Genomic DNA, 18,180 nt, shown 5'->3' with positions numbered 1-18,180 from the left:
CTTAATGCTTTGGTAGACTTCAACCATATTTGATCTGAAACATTGATGCAGGTGGCTTACCATTTCCTAAATTCAGAAAATTTATTTGATCCCTAGGGACCTGGGGAAAGGGCACCAAATAGGAAAGTTAGTCAATGATTTTGCTCCATTCTTTTCTTCCTTGATGCTTGAATGGATTTATACCAAATGTGGTATGAAATCTTAGGAGTTAATCAGATTTGTCCGACCACCATCTGCAAATTCTGTGGTTTGTCTATCCATTTATTGATTGTCAGATGACTGTTAAGGGCCAAATGAAACTCATTTTAATTTGATCATAAAGTGTAATATTCCTTATGAAAGGGATGTCAGCACCAGCTGAAAATTGAAACATGTCCTCCAATAAACAGATAATGAAGAATTCCTCTGACTGTTATTTCACTAGGTGTACAATAACTTTACATGACAGAGTGTACCACCACTGTTGAAATATATGACCGATTATCTACACAACAGAGTGTACCACCACTGCTGAAATATGACCAATTATCTACACAACATAGTGTACCACCACTGCTGAAATATGACCGATTATCTATACAAAATAGTGTACCAACACTGCTGAAATATGACCGATTATCTATACAACATAGTGTACCAACACTGCTGAAATATGACCGATTATCTATACAACATAGTGTACCAACACTGCTGAAATATGACCCGATTATCTTCACAACATAGTGTACCACCACTGCTGAAATATGACACCACCACTGCTGAAATATGACATATTATCTATACAACATAGTGTACCAACACTGCTGAAATATGACCGATTATCTACAGAACAGAGTGTACCACCTGCTGAAATATGACCGATTATCTACACAACAGAGTGTACCAACACCTGCTGAAATATGACCGATTATCTACACAACAGAGTGTACCACCACTGCTGAAATATGACCAATTATCTACACAACAGAGTGTACCACCACTGCTGAAATATGACCAATTATCTACACAACAGAGTGTACCACCACTGCTGAAATATGACCGATTATCTATACAACATAGTGTACCAACACTGCTGAAATATGACCGATTATCTATACAACATAGTGTACCAACACTGCTGAAATATGACCGATTATCTATACAACATAGTGTACCAACACTGCTGAAATATGACCGATTATCTATACAACATAGTGTACCAACACTGCTAAAATATGACACCACCACTGCTGAAATATGACATATTATCTATACAACATAGTGTACCAACACTGCTGAAATATGACCGATTATCTACAGAACAGAGTGTACCACCTGCTGAAATATGACCGATTATCTACACAACAGAGTGTACCAACACTGCTGAAATATGACCGATTATCTACACAATAGAGTGTACCACCACTGCTGAAATATGACCGATTATTTACACAACAGAGTGTACCAACACTGCTGAAATATGACCCGATTATCTACACAATAGAGTGTACCACCACTGCTGAAATATGACCAATTATCTACACAACAGAGTGTACCACCACCTGCTGAAATATGACCGATTATCTACACAATAGAGTGTACCACCACTGCTGAAATATGACCGATTATCTACACAATAGAGTGTACCACCACTGCTGAAATATGACCAATTATCTACACAACAGAGTGTACCACCACTGCTGAAATATGACCAATCATCTATACAACAGAGTGTACCACCACTGCTGAAATATGACCGATTATCTATACAACATAGTGTACCAACTCTGCTGAAATATGACCAATTATCTATACAACATAGTGTACCAACACTGCTGAAATATGACCGATTATCTATACAACATAGTGTACCAACACTGCTAAAATATGACACCACCACTGCTGAAATATGACATATTACACAATCTATACAACATAGTGTACCAACACTGCTGAAATATGACCGATTATCTACAGAACAGAGTGTACCACCTGCTGAAATATGACCGATTATCTACACAACAGAGTGTACCAACACCTGCTGAAATATGACCGATTATCTACACAACAGAGTGTACCACCACTGCTGAAATATGACCAATTATCTACACAACAGAGTGTACCAACACCTGCTGAAATATGACCCGATTATCTACACAACATAGTGTACCACCACTGCTGAAATATGACCAATTATCTACACAACAGAGTGTACCACCACCTGCAGAAATATGACCGATTATCTACACAACAGAGTATACCACCACTGCTGAAATATGATCGATTATCTACACAATAGAGTGTACCACCACTGCTGAAATATGACCAATTATCTACACAACAGAGTGTACCACCACTGCTGAAATATGACCAATTATCTACACAATAGAGTGTACCACCACTGCTGAAATATGACCGATTATCTACACAATAGAGTGTACCACCTGCTGAAATATGACAGATCATTGAACTACCTCATCATAAGAGACCAACACTGTGTTAGCGCCAGTCACTACTGCCTGGCGGAATACACATCACAGACTTAGGGTGCTGAAGACTTCGGAAAGCTGCCGGAGAAAGACAAAACAGGCAATCAAACTCATCTGTAGACGAAAGCACTCAGTTACAACCGTATTGAGAGGTGCAAATAGATTGGTACTTCCTAGGTGATGTTTGTCTTAAAATATAGATATCTGCAAAATGTTGTTGAGTTGATCATTAAAAGCAATAAGAGTTATGCTCCAGACACGAAATTTTATGAAAAGGCAGTAACTCTGTAATTGAGGGGTTAAGGGCTCTGAATTTGGTACACAGCATATTGTCTCAGTTTGGTAAATGTATGCATGAAGTATCATGATCCTTGCTTAACTATGGGCAAAGTTATGCCTGGACAAGGATGTATACAACAATTTCATTATCTTTGTGTACAACAATGTATACACGAATCTGGTTATGCTAGTATGACACATGTATGCACACCAAGTTTCATGATCCTTGCTTAATTATGGGCAAAGTTATGCTCCAGACACAAAAGGATGGACAGAAAGACAACGAACGGACAAGGCAGCAAGTATATGTTCCCCTAAAAATTTACAGGGAGCATAAAAAGATTAACTATAATTGTCAATATCCAAGATGGCCACCTAGAAGCCTTTTTGATATTTTGATAAGTCCCAGAAATAGTTGGTGAACAACTAGGGACAAAGGGGGGCCAAAAGGTGAAATTTGAGATTCGTGAAATTCACAATTTCAATAAAGCGCCACCTAAAGACCCTTCCATCCAGAAAGATCATTTCATTCTATGTATACTATAGTTGACTTTTGAGAAGATGATTTTTGAAACTTGGATCACTGTGACACCTTCTAGCCTTATTTATCAGCTCCTAAAGTTCAGCCAGTATCAATATTTTCATATCATCAAGTTGTCATCCTGTACAAATTATTCTTATGAAGTCTGAAATATTTCCAATGGGAACTAAACAAATAATGCTCAAATATAATTTAGTTATATAAACTATATTAAACTATCCACAGGTAAATAGGTGATCCTAGGGTCATGAAATTCACAATGTTGGTAAACCACCTCAAGACCATTCATGAAGTACATTTGATTCTACCATATCTGTGTGATGAAGATTCTAAAGACTTTGAGTCAATTTGACCCTTGTTGGCACAGCCCCTCAGGCCCCAAGAGGGTAGGGACCATAGATTTCATTATTTTGGCTCACATTTGGCTATGGGGGAAGATTTCTGAAAAATTTTCGTGAAATTGGGTCGAAGGTTTTTTGAGAAGAAATCAAGATACCGCATGCCAGACAAAAGGCAATCACATCAGGTAACCCAGTGACATTGTCTCTGCAGGTGACCTAAAAATGTTCAGCACTTTGGGTGATTTTAGATTTTTGTTAAACTCAACAAAGTTTAGGCATTTACAGACAAAGGGAAGTTACACGAAATCATCAAATAAAAACATTTTAATTTTGATAGTTTAAAATTTAAATCCTTTAAAAATATTCATTAATATTTGAGATTGTTGCAGAGGTGATCTCTAATGCACATGATTCATGATATTGGATAGGAACGTATTTGGTAAATATTCACTCTTTACATTAGATGATGACAAAAATAAACACTTGCAGAAAAAGAATCGAAATAAGAATTTCTCCTGACCTAGACAGTAGTTCGATAATAATCGAAACACATTCAAGATACACATACATCAGATAGGTTAATTCATAACTTGTAACAAATCAAGCAGTGCAATATGAGTTATTATTATATTACTAATAGAATGATTTACAGATTTAAGAAACCTGATCAGCAGATTCAGTACATACTATATATTTAACATCAGTTAATTAAAACACACCACAAAAAGTTACAGTCGAAACTCCTTATCTCGAAATTCAAGGGACTGTGGAAAATATTTTGATTTATCCATATTTCGACTCGTGTATAAATAAGGCTGATGATATCAGTTTCTGACATTTATTACGGTTGAACAAAGTTGGGCTACGATAGCATGTAAACAGCATAGTTTAATCTAATATTTGAAATGGCAGTAAATGAACAAATGAATTTATCCTACTTTCTCCTTTAATTGTTGTCTGTTCCGCACTCGTGCACAATACCTAAGCACATATACATCATATAGTTTACGGAATAAAATAAAATGAAATTTAAATTTGCTTTTGATAGGCTTCAAGAAACGATGTATGAGGCTACAGATCAGTATGACTATATGATGAATAAATACATGTATGATAAATGCGGCACTGGAGAGTTTTTATCTGTTACAGAAACATTGTACAAGCATTAGACTTAACAAATCACGCAGAGATATGGACTCTATTGATGAAAAATACATTCTGACAAAGTGCCCGATCACAGTCCTTTACTTAACAAACTTAGAATAAGTTTCTTTCAAAATTGTGGGGATCAGATTTCATCAAAATGTATGAACTGGTTCAACGGTTTCGTTTTTATCGCTCCTGAAAATGCACACAACCAAGCTAAATATTTTCATGTAAACATGCTACATTTTTAACAACAGGTAAGTCATTGCTACAGGATTGTGACACTAAGTAAGAAGCCAAACTTTAATTGGATAATCAAACTGGTGATTAATTGTAAGTGACAAAGTGTTCGAGGGACCGATACGCTGTAATAAGCCAAGTGTTATGCAGGGGTGACTTTCTACTCTGTGTATATATTGACTTATTTTGTCAGAAGACGTGCCAATGTTTTGATGAAAAGTAAGTTCGAGACAACAAATGATTTTTCCCTTGCTTTACAGTAAAATGGACTTAAAAATCGCTTTGACTCAACCGAAATTTCGACTCAATGAAATTCAAGTCATCCAAACTAAAAACACAAAGATGTTGAATGGAAAAAATCGGGACTTGTAAATTATTTTGACTCAAATGGAATTTCGAATCAAGTGATATGGAGACAATGAGTTTCAACTGTATGTTGATCAAGGACAATAACTCCATTCATAGTGCTGAAACTCTAAAGGTTATGTAATGTACCTGTGGTAGTCAATGACCGGAACCAGTAAGTCATTTGCAGATACTATACCACAGGAAGACATTGACAACAACACTGTCTTAACAGGACACCACATTGATAGAAATTTTGTTTTACTTGTCATTTTAAACCAATATTTGGGCAATTCTATATTCTACAAATACACTGTCTATGCAAGGGAAAAACAAGTCAGTTAGAATTAGCAAAAAGTGATTGCTCCACATGGAATTATGGTTCCAAACTTCATCTGATATAACAACCATTTTTATGAATTTTCATAAATCAATTTGTCATCACAACATATAGAATTCTTATTTCAACAACTTTTTATATCTCTTGACATAATATTCAAGTAAATTCAGAAAGTAATTCTTTCACTGCCGAATACAACAAAAATATATGTAGCAGGTGTTTTTCGACAATGACAGCGACAGTTGCAGGATAAACTAAATATATCAATTGCCAAGTGAGATCTTTTTCTTAGTTCAATTAATTTCCCTCTCTTTTGGTTGTAATATTGTTCAGCTTTTCTAATTCATGTGTTGGCCTTCACATCATTTCTGCCTTTTGTATTCTTCATGTGCATCAATCCTATGTTATGAAGTACATAAAAATTCTGGAATATAAGTAAGCAATACAGATATCATGTTATTGTATACTAAACAAATGTTTGATAGCACTGTCCTGTCAGTGATGCTTTTATATGGCACCCAAGCGTCTAAAACACAGAATCATGATTGTATGCCCAATGATAGTAAACATTATAAATGTTCTATAAACAAATAGATAATGGTACTATAACCACTTTATCTCATTTCTACCCCAGAGTCTTACTCAATGAGGATTTACATAAAGTGTATATTTCTGATAAACTTATAACCACTATTTGGTCCATGTTTTATACACAACCATGTACACATGTATAATCCTAATTATCACAGCTTAGTCCTATCTTGGTTACTCAATGGCTGCCATACGTCTCTGATCAATGTCATTCCCAGTATATCTTTAAATACCACCGCCCCTGAAACAAAGTAAATTCAGGATTTAGTTGATGAAACACTTTCGTTGATGATCAAGTGAACATAAACAAGCCTACATTTAGTGTTCCATTCAACACTCGTCCCCTTTCAGTTAATCAATTTTCAGTCAATGGACCTCGATAGCAATGAAAAGATATCTTATTTGAAAAATTAAACGTCTCCCCTCCAAAAACCAGTGTCTTGACAGGAAGGATGCAAAAACCAGAAAATGACATGGAAAAAACTTTACATGCACTCTTTTGTGCTTAATAACACACATCCCTTATTCAATTAAGTGATTATCTGGAAAAGAAACTAAAACACTGACATATCAGAAAAGATCAGGCTTTGTGTCTGACCTTTAAGGGTAAATTTAACCATTCTAGTTACATTGTCAGTATATATATGACCTTGACCTTTTGACACAGTGACCTAGAACAATGGTCAGTTGACTACTGGTTTCATTCTGACAAACTTTGCTTCCTGCATCTTTGATGCAGGGCCCTAAAAATGGTGATAAATGTTTATTGATGTAAGTAACCTTCACAGTTGACCTTTTGACCCATTCACAACTCTATCATCTGGAAGCCAAAATATGATAAAAGTCTATTGTTAGTAACAGTGACCTTCGAAGTTGACCTTTTGACCCCAATTTCAATCCAACCTTTTATTAAGCTAACACTGTCTGAAGTTTCAACAAAATCGATAAATCCCCTCTGAAGTTATGAACTGGAACCAAAATTTGATGATAAAAGTATATTTTCAGCAAGTGACTTTTGTAGTTGACCTTTTAATCCCAAATTCACTAATAGGATAGGAATTCAGCAAAACAATTGCCATAGGAATGAAGAAATACTCTGTGCTCTAATTACATTAAAGTCAACAAGTATACATGTAAGTAATAAAGGGGGCCTCAAAAGGGGAAAATTATGATAGTAAAATGAATAATGTTTGAAATATGAATAAAGTTTAAGGTGTTAAAGACAGTGTGCAATAAAATTATAACATTCCACAGCAAATGTGTTTACAATTTTTTTTATATTTTTTTTTTATTTTTAAGAGTGGTTTAAGTGGTCAAACTGCATATTCAGAATGGTTTTTGAGGACTGAAATAGAATCTAGACATAATTTGGGTCAAGTCAATTCAATTTCTACAGATGGGTGTTTGACAAGATGGAAAATTCTTCCTAAAAATCAATACTTACAGAAAGTCAAAGTGAGCCTCATACATATTTCCAGTACCAATGTCCTTTGCCTGAACATGAAGCTCAGTTTCTCCAAATATAAGTGTCTCTTCCACCTCCACTGCTCCTGTACGTGTTGGATCTAAGGGAACAGTGAGAAGTCCTAATCGAGTGCAACCTTCATCATCTACAAAGACAGGGTTTCTTTCATTTGATACATACACAGTACACTCAAGTGTTGCCTCGTCTGGCTTCAGTGCCTGAAACACTTGTGACTCTGAATGACCAGGTGTTACTTGCTGTCCAATCTCTATGTACTTGAAGAATGCATCCTTGCACCTTTCAACTCCATTGATTAAAACCTTCTTTGAAGCAGGATGTCTGCGAGGATCAAACGCTGGCCAACTCTGAATTCCATAGGTGTGCTGTGCAACTCTACTGCTGATTATCCGAGGAACATGACCAAAGAGTACAGCTCCCTTGAGTACAGCCAGACCAGCCTCATCTGGTACAATAATCCGTTTTTTACCAAACTTTTTACGGATAGCACTTTGAACAAGTTCGCATTCTGCAAAACCCCCCACCATTAGTATATTCCCAACATCTTGGAATGTTCCTTGTTGCAGTATTCCTTCCATGTGTTTTATAATTCCGTCAATCGTTGGTTTGAAAAGTTTTTGGAACTGATTATTTGAAATCTGTAGTTTCTGTTTGCCCCAAGTGATGTCTTCGCTAAAGGGAGAGGATTTCACAGCATCTTCCATTTTTCTCCTTGTTTTATCTCTCCTTACAATGTCCACTAAGGTTACAGGCACTGTTATTGATAATTTCGTTGGCTTATCTTCATAAATTGCTCTTTTCTTTGTTTCGAATTCTCGGAAAAGATCAATGAAATCCTCCATGCTTTCATCCTGTAATTTCTTCATGTTTTCCTCACCAACAATATCTGCAAGACAAGCACTGAATGCGTCATCTACAGATTTCCCACCAAATGCACCCCCTGTTGCTGGAAGCAGTTCTTTAAGTGTGCCATCATGCTGTCGCTGATGGACAGTGATGTCAGCTGTCCCACCTAAAATCAAAAACAGATATGACTATAAATTATTGTTGTAAACCAAACCTCTGAGAAGTCAAATGGAACAATGCTGAGGTGAGAGGGTACGGGATATCTATTCACAAAGTGAGAGATTTTTCATACTTAATATAAAGGGGTGAGCTTATATCAGGACTCATTTCTACTAAACTACAATAGATATGAGTGGGCTTATTATCATACATGGGGTTATTACTGGATATATAAGGTAAATATCATACATTGTATAATTATGCAAAACTTTAACATTGCCTAGTTGGGTCACATTCATCTCAGCTAGTTCAGAGACATAAAAACTAGTTCATATCAAGTACATCCTAAAAGTTCACATACATTCCAGTTAGTTCACAAACATCTAGCTAGTTAACATACATCCCAACTATTCCACATATGTCCCAGCTCATGCACATATCCAAACAAGTTCATATACAACACAACTAGTTCACATCCATCACAACCTATTCACAAACATCTAGCTAGTTCACATACATCCTAGCTATTTCACATATATCCCAATTAGTTCACATACATCCATGCTAGTTCATATATATCCAACCTAGTTCAAATATATCCCAGCTTAATCAGATATATCCCAGCTAGTTCACATCCATCCATGCTAGTTCATATATATCCCAGCTAGTTCACATACATCCATTCTAGTTCATATATATCCCAGCTAGTTCACATACATCCATTCTAGTTCATATATATCCCAGCTAGTTCACATACATCCATTCTAGTTCATATATATCCCAGCTAGTTCACATACATCCATTCTAGTTCATATATATCCCAGCTAGTTCACATACATCCATGCTATTTTACATATATCCCAGTTAGTTCATGTACATCTAAATGTTCCCCAAGTACATTTCTATATTCTGGTATATTTAGTGTATGTTGTTGATAAGTTATTTGATTCATGTGGGCAAAGAAATCATCAAATGTATTCAGACACCAGCCTCAAGAGAGAAGAAAATCTGTTTATACATGTACCAAATTTGCTTAATCAAAAAAGTCAAAAACAGTTGAAAATTAATTTTTGGCATTGCCTAATACCTTGATATACAAAATAACGTAAAAATCAGACAATGTCTAAATGTCAACCAAGAAGAGGCTACAATTTGCCTCAGCATAGTTGTCATGACAATAAAACATATACAGTGACATTTGGCATCCCCTTGTACCTCTACATACCAAATTTGGTCAAAATCAAGATTTGTTTCATTTTTTATATAAAAGGGGGACAACTCGCTGAAAAGTGGGAGAAATAAAAACTCATTTATGTGGGCACATCTCCAAATTGTACTGGCATTTCCCACAATTTTTCTAAAAAGATTTCATGAAAACTGTGAAAATGCATAGCCAGACGAAGTTAGTCTTCGGACAGATTGACAAACTGATGGATGGACAAGGTGATTCCAGCATACCCTCCTGCCCCCAACTTCATTGCAGGGGTTTTACAAAATAAGAGGGCCATGGCCCTTAACAGTCATCTGACAATCGATGAATAGATGGACAAACCACAGAATTGCAGATGGTGGTCGGACAAATCTGATGAATTCTCATGATGATATTTCACACCACACTTGGTATAAATCCATTCAAGCACTTAGGAAAAATTAAGAAAGACAAGCATTTTTAAGCAAAATATTGACTAACTTTCCCCAACTTGCCCCGCCCCCAAGTCCCTAAGGGTCAAATCAAATTCCTGAATTTAAAAATTATTTGCCTACATGACTGATGTTACAGACAAAATTTGGATGATATCAATTCAAGTAATAAGGAAGCATAGCGTTTTGAAGCAAAGTATTGTCTGACTACCCTTTCGGGGCCCCATTCCCAGGTCCCTAGGGGGTTGCTTTTTCAAACCATATTTGATTGAAATCCACCAAAGCATTAAGCAGAGTAGCATTTTAAAGGAAAAGTTTAGAGATGGCACTTGATGACTGACAATACACGAGATATATCCTTTACATTTTAATATATCACCATGTATTGTCTGTACACAAAGAAGCCTTTAATCTTTCAAACGTCTTGTAGTGACTACGATATTAAAAGATAACACAAATTACCTCCCAAGTCCAACACCATGTACTTTGTTCCTGATTTAGCAACTTTAAGAAAACTTTCATTTCCAGCTCCAGCTCTCTCCACTGGGAGGTTCTGACAATAGATGGAGGCCGCCTCTGGTTCCAAAGCTATAGACAGTTGTGTCTCTCTGATACCTCCCTAATCAATAACAATCATAGGGTAAAATATGCATTGACTGAACATACAAACAAAACAACAGTAAAGTGAGTCAGGGACCATAATTAACATCAAAGTCAAAATACTATATCACATAGCTGATTTCATATGACAACTGCAGTACTATAATTCAACTTGATATCACAAATGAGATATAGTGTCATTTGATGAAGTTATTTGTGTCAGTACTTTGTAATATAAAAAAGAAAGCTTACTTTCTTGGCTGCTTCTCGCATGAATTGTTTGGCCCTGTCATCCCATATTGCTGGTACAGTAATTACAAATTTGATATCATTAGAGTTAATTCCTTCAACCATCTTTTGGATGGTTTGCATCAAGTGATCTTTCAGGTAACGGATGGCATGAGAGAACACATCTATTGCAGGTAATGTTTTCTTTCCTGTAACCTCTTCAACTCTTGTGTCCCTTCGCAAGGCCTGAAAAATATACTACCATATCTAGAGGCAATTCAAATAAATATAACACACGTTTGTGTCAATGGTTTTCACTTCCTCTATTTCAAGGTCATTAGTTTGCAAAAATCAGAAAAGAGAAAACTTCAATAGAATAGATAAAGATCATTATGGCCTCTGCTACAGACATTCTTTTTTCATCTCTTGCTTACAGTGTGAGATCAAAAGCAAATCTGATGTTTATACAAATGAAAAAAGAAACAATAGCTATTGACTCTGATCATAGTTTTCAAGAAAATGTTCAAAGAAGCAAGTTGTCATGTTGGTATTATTGTTCCATACTGACTAGTGAGAATTTCTGATCAGTTCCCTGGATAGAAATGCTGTCTACACTGAAGCATGAATTAATTAGTTCAAAACTTAAGGACCCTTGCAGAAACCATCAATAACTACAGACCTTGTTGATGTGGGAAACCATCAACAACTACAGGCCTTATTGGTATGGGACACCATCAATAACTACACACCTTATTGATGTGGGAAATCATCAATAGCTACAGGCCTTGTTGATGTGGGAAATCATCAATAACTATAGATCTTGTTGATGTGGGAAATCATCAATAACTACAGACCTTGTTGATGTGAGAAACCATCAATAACTACAGATCTTGTTGATGTGAGAAATCATCAATAACTACAGGTCTTGTTGATGTTGGAAATCATCAATAACTACAGATCTTGTTGATGTGGGAAATGGGAAATCATAAATAACTACAGATCTTGTTGATTTGGGAAATCCTCAATAACTACAGACCTTGTTGATGTGGGAAATCATCAATAAGTACAGGCCTTGTTGATGTGAGAAACCATCAATAAATACGGGTCTTGTTGATGTGGGAAATCCTCAATAACTACAGACCTTGTTGATGTGGGAAATCATCAATAAGTACAGGCCTTGTTGATGTGGGAAATCATCAATAACTACAGACCTTGTTGATGTGAGAAACCATCAATAACTACAGGTCTTGTTGATGTGGGAAATCATCAATAACTACAGACCTTGTTGATGTGGGAAATCATCAATAACTACAGACCTTGTTGATGTGGGAAATCATCAATAACTACAGATCTTGTTGATGTGGGAAACCATCAATAACTACAGACCTTGTTGATGTGAGAAACCATCAATAACTACAGGTCTTGTTGATGTGAGAAACCATCAATAACCACAGGTCTTGATGATGTGAGAAACCATCAATAACCAGAGGCCTTGTTGTTAAAGTGGAAAACAATGAAGAAGTGTAAACCTTGTTGTTATGGAGAACCATCTTGAAACGATGGAAAAAGTAGTAATTCTGATGCTCATTATCCTCTGCTAGTTGTGAATAATTATTCTCTGCATCATATCCAAAAGAATTGAAAGATAGATCAGGGTTGAGAAGTAGTGCTGTTGGCGCTTTGTGTGACATCAAGGACCGTGCACCAGAATTCCACACATTGGCATTGATCTTCAATGGGTCTTTTTCAAAGTCATCTTTGGCAGAGAAGGCATATCCGGAGTATGTAGTGCCAAAATCTATGGCAGCTACAAAGAGATGAGTTGATATTCTACCCCCTGCTGCTGCCATTTCACTCTGGAAAGCAATAAAAGAGTTTAAACATGTATATCTATTCTTAAAATTGGAATCAGATTTCATAAAAGATATATCAGATATTAGCATACATATACAGCTTCGAGATCCATTCTCTTGAAAAATATAATGTTTAGGACAATATTTTTCAATTCATGGGTTAAACATTAGATGTATTTGAGGTACAAATAATTTTTGTTTCAGAAAGAATATACAGATGTTTTCATACGCAAATGAGAACATGAGAAAAAATATCCTAACTGAAGTACAATACAGCCATACCGTTTGTCATTAAATATTTCCTCTAAAACTTTCAAATGATGTTCTGGTCAATATTATTCAACAAAATAGTATCAATAATAGGAAGAGTAATTCATTTTTAATATATATTCATGATTATTTGTGAATATTGGTTGTTTTTCATCATACACTGTGGTCAAGCTCAGAAACAAACTGTTCGATTCTGAAGGGTCTCAATTAAGATTCAGTTTCACAAATATTTATTAAATTTAACATCATATAGCGAAACCTGTATTAAAGCCTTTTAATTTACTTTAAAAAGTTTATATTTTCTTTCTTGAAGCAACAGAAACAATGTATATACTAGGCATAACTTAATTAAAGTCTTCTAATTTACTGATATAAGTTGATAATTTTCATAATACAGATGTTGCAACTTCATCAGTGAAATTCTTTTCTGCAAGTTTGTAGATCTATACCTGTAATAACTCAAAGACAAATGAAATAAGGTTCTTTTAAATGAAAGCACTGTATGTATCCCTTGACTACTGTTAAAGTTTCAAGGTAAAAAGTTACAATCAATCCAATGTGATTAGTATTTTTCACAAACATCAAACCATGAAGTTTGATTTGGTTGATAGACCATGAACAATCGAAATGCCATCATTTTTGTTTGTAAAATTGTCACAAAAATCATGCATGAATTGACATTGAAAAGTTCATGATAATGGTTAAAACATGATAATCAGTCCCAAATTCATTAATGCACGACTGACGATCCTGGGGAATCTAGAAATTTAAAGACAAAATCCAATATTGTCAGACATACTGTTGGTCTACTTGAAATGGTCCAAGACTAACCGATTCAGCAAAAGAAAACATGTAATTCCTCTCATCAGAATTCCATTTTCCACCTAAAAAACCTATTCTTTATTTCAAAAATTTCTACAAGAGCAACTTGTACAGACAGAGGTTACAGGACTTAGCCCTTTTTTTTATCACACACTTTCCTATGGGGAGTTGTCACATAGGTCTTTAACACATGTCTCAGGACCTCAAACAAACGGGTCAGTCAGGCCAGTGATATGTACAAAGTCGATCTTGATCATTCTGTGGAACAAATTTTGTTAAAAAGTCTGTTATTGACTCTGAGGCACCTCTTAATATTGATATCAGTTTTGCTCTTAACAAGAGATTAAAATAGTAAACTTCCAAAACTTTCATTGTTGTAAGATCATCGGCTGTCAGCTATTTTCTATTTTAATCAGTCCCAAAACGAAAAAGACACAACTAGGGACCAAGGGCAACCTAAATATGAAACAAGAGAGCAATCCATCCACTGCTTCTAATGAAACAATAATGACATTTCTTTTTTTAAAATACAAGGCGGCCACCTGATGGCCATTTCATTTTTCTGATCATTCCCAAAATCATGCAAGCACAAATAAGGACCAAGAGGAACCTATACAAGAAACTTGAGATAGATCAATGGAGTACTTCTCAAGAAATAAGTCAATTATTGCCTCTGAGGTATCTCATAAACCACTGATATCAGTTATGATCTTTATAAAAAACCTACAGATATCTTGGCGTCCACCATTGTTTGTTGTTCATCCTGTTTTTGGTCTTAATCATACAAAATTTGAACATTCCTCTGAATAGATTCGGGTGATAATCATTAAATAAAAAATCCGAGTTGGCCTTCTGTCGGCCATTTTGTTTTTCCGATCAGTATCAAAATCAAACTGGCACAATTGGGAGTCATGGGGAATGAACATACAAGATTCAAGACTCCTCTTAATACAGATATCAGTTATGATCTTAACAAGAGATCCCACAAGAAATTGCAACAGATTGCAATAATAAACTTTCATTGTTGAAATCAAAAGGGACCAGCTGTCAGCCATTTTGTTTTTGTAATCAGTCCCAAAATCAAAAAGGGACAACTAGGAACCAACGGGAAATCTACAATTTGAGAGAGATGAATCCTGTCCTTCTCAAATAATGAACTTTCTTTTTCAAAATCTAAGATGGCCACCCGTCATTTTTTTGTTTTTTATAACTTTCTATTTTTCAAAAGATGTGTAATATACATCATCATCAGCAGCAGCATCAGCATCGTAAATCCACTCAGTCATATACATTTTGTAGGTATGTAATTACCAGTATGTATGATTACCTCAATTTCATTTCAAAATTATACACATCCATAATGTCAATAGCTGTCACTCATTTTGCACACACATCCACACACTTTCACACATATACAAACACACATCATAAATACATGTACACACATTTTAGAGAACGGAGGTGATAAGTAAAGCAAAAGAAGGAAGGGACAGAGAAGAAAGAAATCAGATAAAAAGGGAATGGTTGCATGGTATAAAAGTGTGCAAAATAGTAAGCAAAACCAGGGTTAAAATGATCATGAAAAAGTTGCCAACTAGAACCAAAATCATAAATTAATGGGTTATTATTAATGTTGATATTGATAACAATAAAAAAAAATAAAAAATAAAAAAAAGGATACCTTTTGTATTATATAATTATAATTCCGAAAGAGGTTTTCTCCAACCTTTTACAAAATATCCCTTAATAGGCTCACATCTACTGTTATTTACAAATTTTTGAACCAGGAAATGATCTTTTATAACATTGAGGTTTAGGGCTTTACTATGGCATCTAGTTTTGTAGATATAATGTTGGATAAGAATTAAAACTTCACTACCAACATGATTACAATATTGTGTAACTATTCCAGAAAGAAGTGACTTCTTGTTATAAGTAAACAGAATTAGTAATAAATCTAGAAGAGTTTCAAATCTCTGAAGTAAGATTTGCACCTCTTGACATTCCCATAAACACTGACCTATTGTCTCATGTTCCATGTTACATAACGCAAATGAAGAGCTAGCAGAGTTTTCTGGTACACATTGAAGTCAAATTCACCGATAGCTTGTAGGTCATTAGAAACTTGTTTGTTATAAGAATATACCCGATATGTTTAAAATCAATGACAGACTGTAAACGATTAACATCTCGATACTTAACAAATTTTCCATAAAAAACCAAACTTCAGCCAAGATATCCTCTTGGTTTTATAATGACCCCATTTTCTTTCTAAATCAAACGGATAATTTTTGAGGTAAAGTTCCTATTTTCTAAATTTAAAAAGCATGATGTTGGTTTACCCCCTTCTTCTATTCATTTCGCTCTAGTTCCTATCACCTCTGTCTGTCATTTTTGATCAATATCTAGGGACCAAGGGGAACCTACATGAACATATGAAATTTGAGAAAGATTCACCCCTTACTACCGTTTATTTTGGATTCGGAACCTTCACAAGAATCGATATAAACAACGTTTTGTTGCTGGCTCGTCTTGCTGTTCAACCAAACCGCGCAGTTTTCGGTAATGATCTTCGAGATAGTAGGTACTAACACATATGTTATATAGTATTTCTAGCCAGCCAAAAGGTAACGGTGATGACACCACTGCACATACTGATTTGAGTAGTCCATATACAAAAATGTAGCATATAGTACATGGTATGTATAAAGATTTGTAAGAAAGACAAAGTACAATATCTCACCACAAAATCGTATAATTTTACATCTTACCTGACAATGTAGGTAATGTGCAGATTAGTACAGTGATGATCTCGAAGTATCCCACTTGAAATCAGCCAGAAATGTTTATTTACTTCCACTTAAGGTTTTCATGGCCGATAGCCTTCAAACCGAAAGTACCCATTGCGCATGTCTTGTGGGTGTAGGCACCGATATAACTTCTTTTATACCGGACCTCCACCATGGCAAGCTAGTAAGACCGTCATAGAAATAACAACTAGAACACAAGATGTGAATTGAATCTGGCCGTTTATTATAGTAAACGACATTTGTTATTTAGTTCAAAGTTTATCCTTTAAAATTTACCGAACAAGTCTTAGATGGGGCTCATAATCTGCCAACACATGCGCATGTCCTGTGGGTGTAGACACCGATATAACTTATGATTCTAATTCACTACGTTCAAACGAACATAAATCTTTTATCATATAAAACTCCACACTTATATATGGGTGTGGCCTTCGAGATATTTACAAAGTTTATCCTTTAAAATTTACCTCCTGCTTGATCTGTATCGCTAGAAGAACACTTCCTAGCTTGGTGCCCTTAGCTATAATTAAGAAAAATAACAAATCGGCGTATTCGTTGTTGTACCGTCAATCTGACCACCACATGCCTTTGTTATCCCTCGTTATGTCCTGTGGGTGTAGACACCGATATAACTTCTTGTATAAGGTTTACTATCTGGCGAGTCTACACACATCATATCTACAAGTAGACCCACTTGTCGACGTGGATGTGTTTTAATATGGTACGTTAACCAGAGAGGTGTTTATTTCAAAAGCGCAAAGAGATTTCGATATACGTTATAGAGGTACATGTACACGTGTACCCAGAGACGTACATAACACATTATTGTGTTATTTACGTCTCTGGTGTACCTAATTAGATCATTTTTTTGTCTCTAAAATGATACTTTATAATCTAATGTCATTATTCACATTTATTAAACTCATATTGATATTCAAATATTTCATAATGAGCAATTAAAACGCTTTAGAGGCCCTGCAATACAATTAACCACGTGTACCTCTATAACGTATATCGTTTGACCCTTGTGACCTTGAAAGGGGATCATGGTCATTTGTTTCAACAAAGAGGATTCTTCGGAACAGTCATTGCTTAGAAGACTGACAAATCTTCTGGACGTCAGATCATTGAGGCAAGGAATGTGTTTTCAATATATTTCAAAATGGCGGCCATTGTG

At 35.3% G+C, this 18,180-nt stretch overlaps 1 protein-coding gene across 1 annotated transcript; it reads right to left on the bottom strand.

Moving 5' to 3' along the window:
* Window positions 1-3,984: 3,984 nt before the first annotated feature.
* LOC132550175 (heat shock 70 kDa protein 12A-like) lies at window positions 3,985-17,057 on the bottom strand. The gene is made up of 6 exons (XM_060214202.1): window positions 16,965-17,057; window positions 12,778-13,104; window positions 11,273-11,494; window positions 10,883-11,039; window positions 7,736-8,786; window positions 3,985-6,532 (listed from the first exon to the last, which is right to left on the bottom strand). Exons 2-6 carry the CDS (start codon window positions 13,096-13,098, stop codon window positions 6,517-6,519), a joined length of 1,767 nt encoding a protein of 588 aa, XP_060070185.1. The 5' UTR covers window positions 13,099-13,104; window positions 16,965-17,057; the 3' UTR covers window positions 3,985-6,516.
* Window positions 17,058-18,180: the final 1,123 nt, after the last annotated feature.

This window comes from Ylistrum balloti, unplaced genomic scaffold (assembly GCF_031769215.1).
Source record: "Ylistrum balloti isolate Yb309-2 unplaced genomic scaffold, AGI_CSIRO_Ybal_v1 Utg370110, whole genome shotgun sequence".
Lineage (NCBI taxonomy): Eukaryota > Metazoa > Mollusca > Bivalvia > Pectinida > Pectinidae > Ylistrum > Ylistrum balloti.
The sequence above is the reverse complement of the archived record's forward strand: the minus strand, read 5'-3'. Positions and strand labels throughout refer to the sequence as shown.

Coding starts and splice junctions, on each gene's coding strand:
- LOC132550175 (XM_060214202.1), bottom strand. CDS start 13,098: ATGGCAGCAGCAGGGGGTAGAATATCAACTCATCTCTTTGTAGCTGCC. Junction 11,495..12,777: donor TGGTTCTCCATAACAACAAG/GTTTACACTTCT, acceptor TATATTTTTCAG/GCCTTGCGAAGGGACACAAG. Junction 11,040..11,272: donor TGCGAGAAGCAGCCAAGAAA/GTAAGCTTTCTT, acceptor GTTATTGATTAG/GGAGGTATCAGAGAGACACA.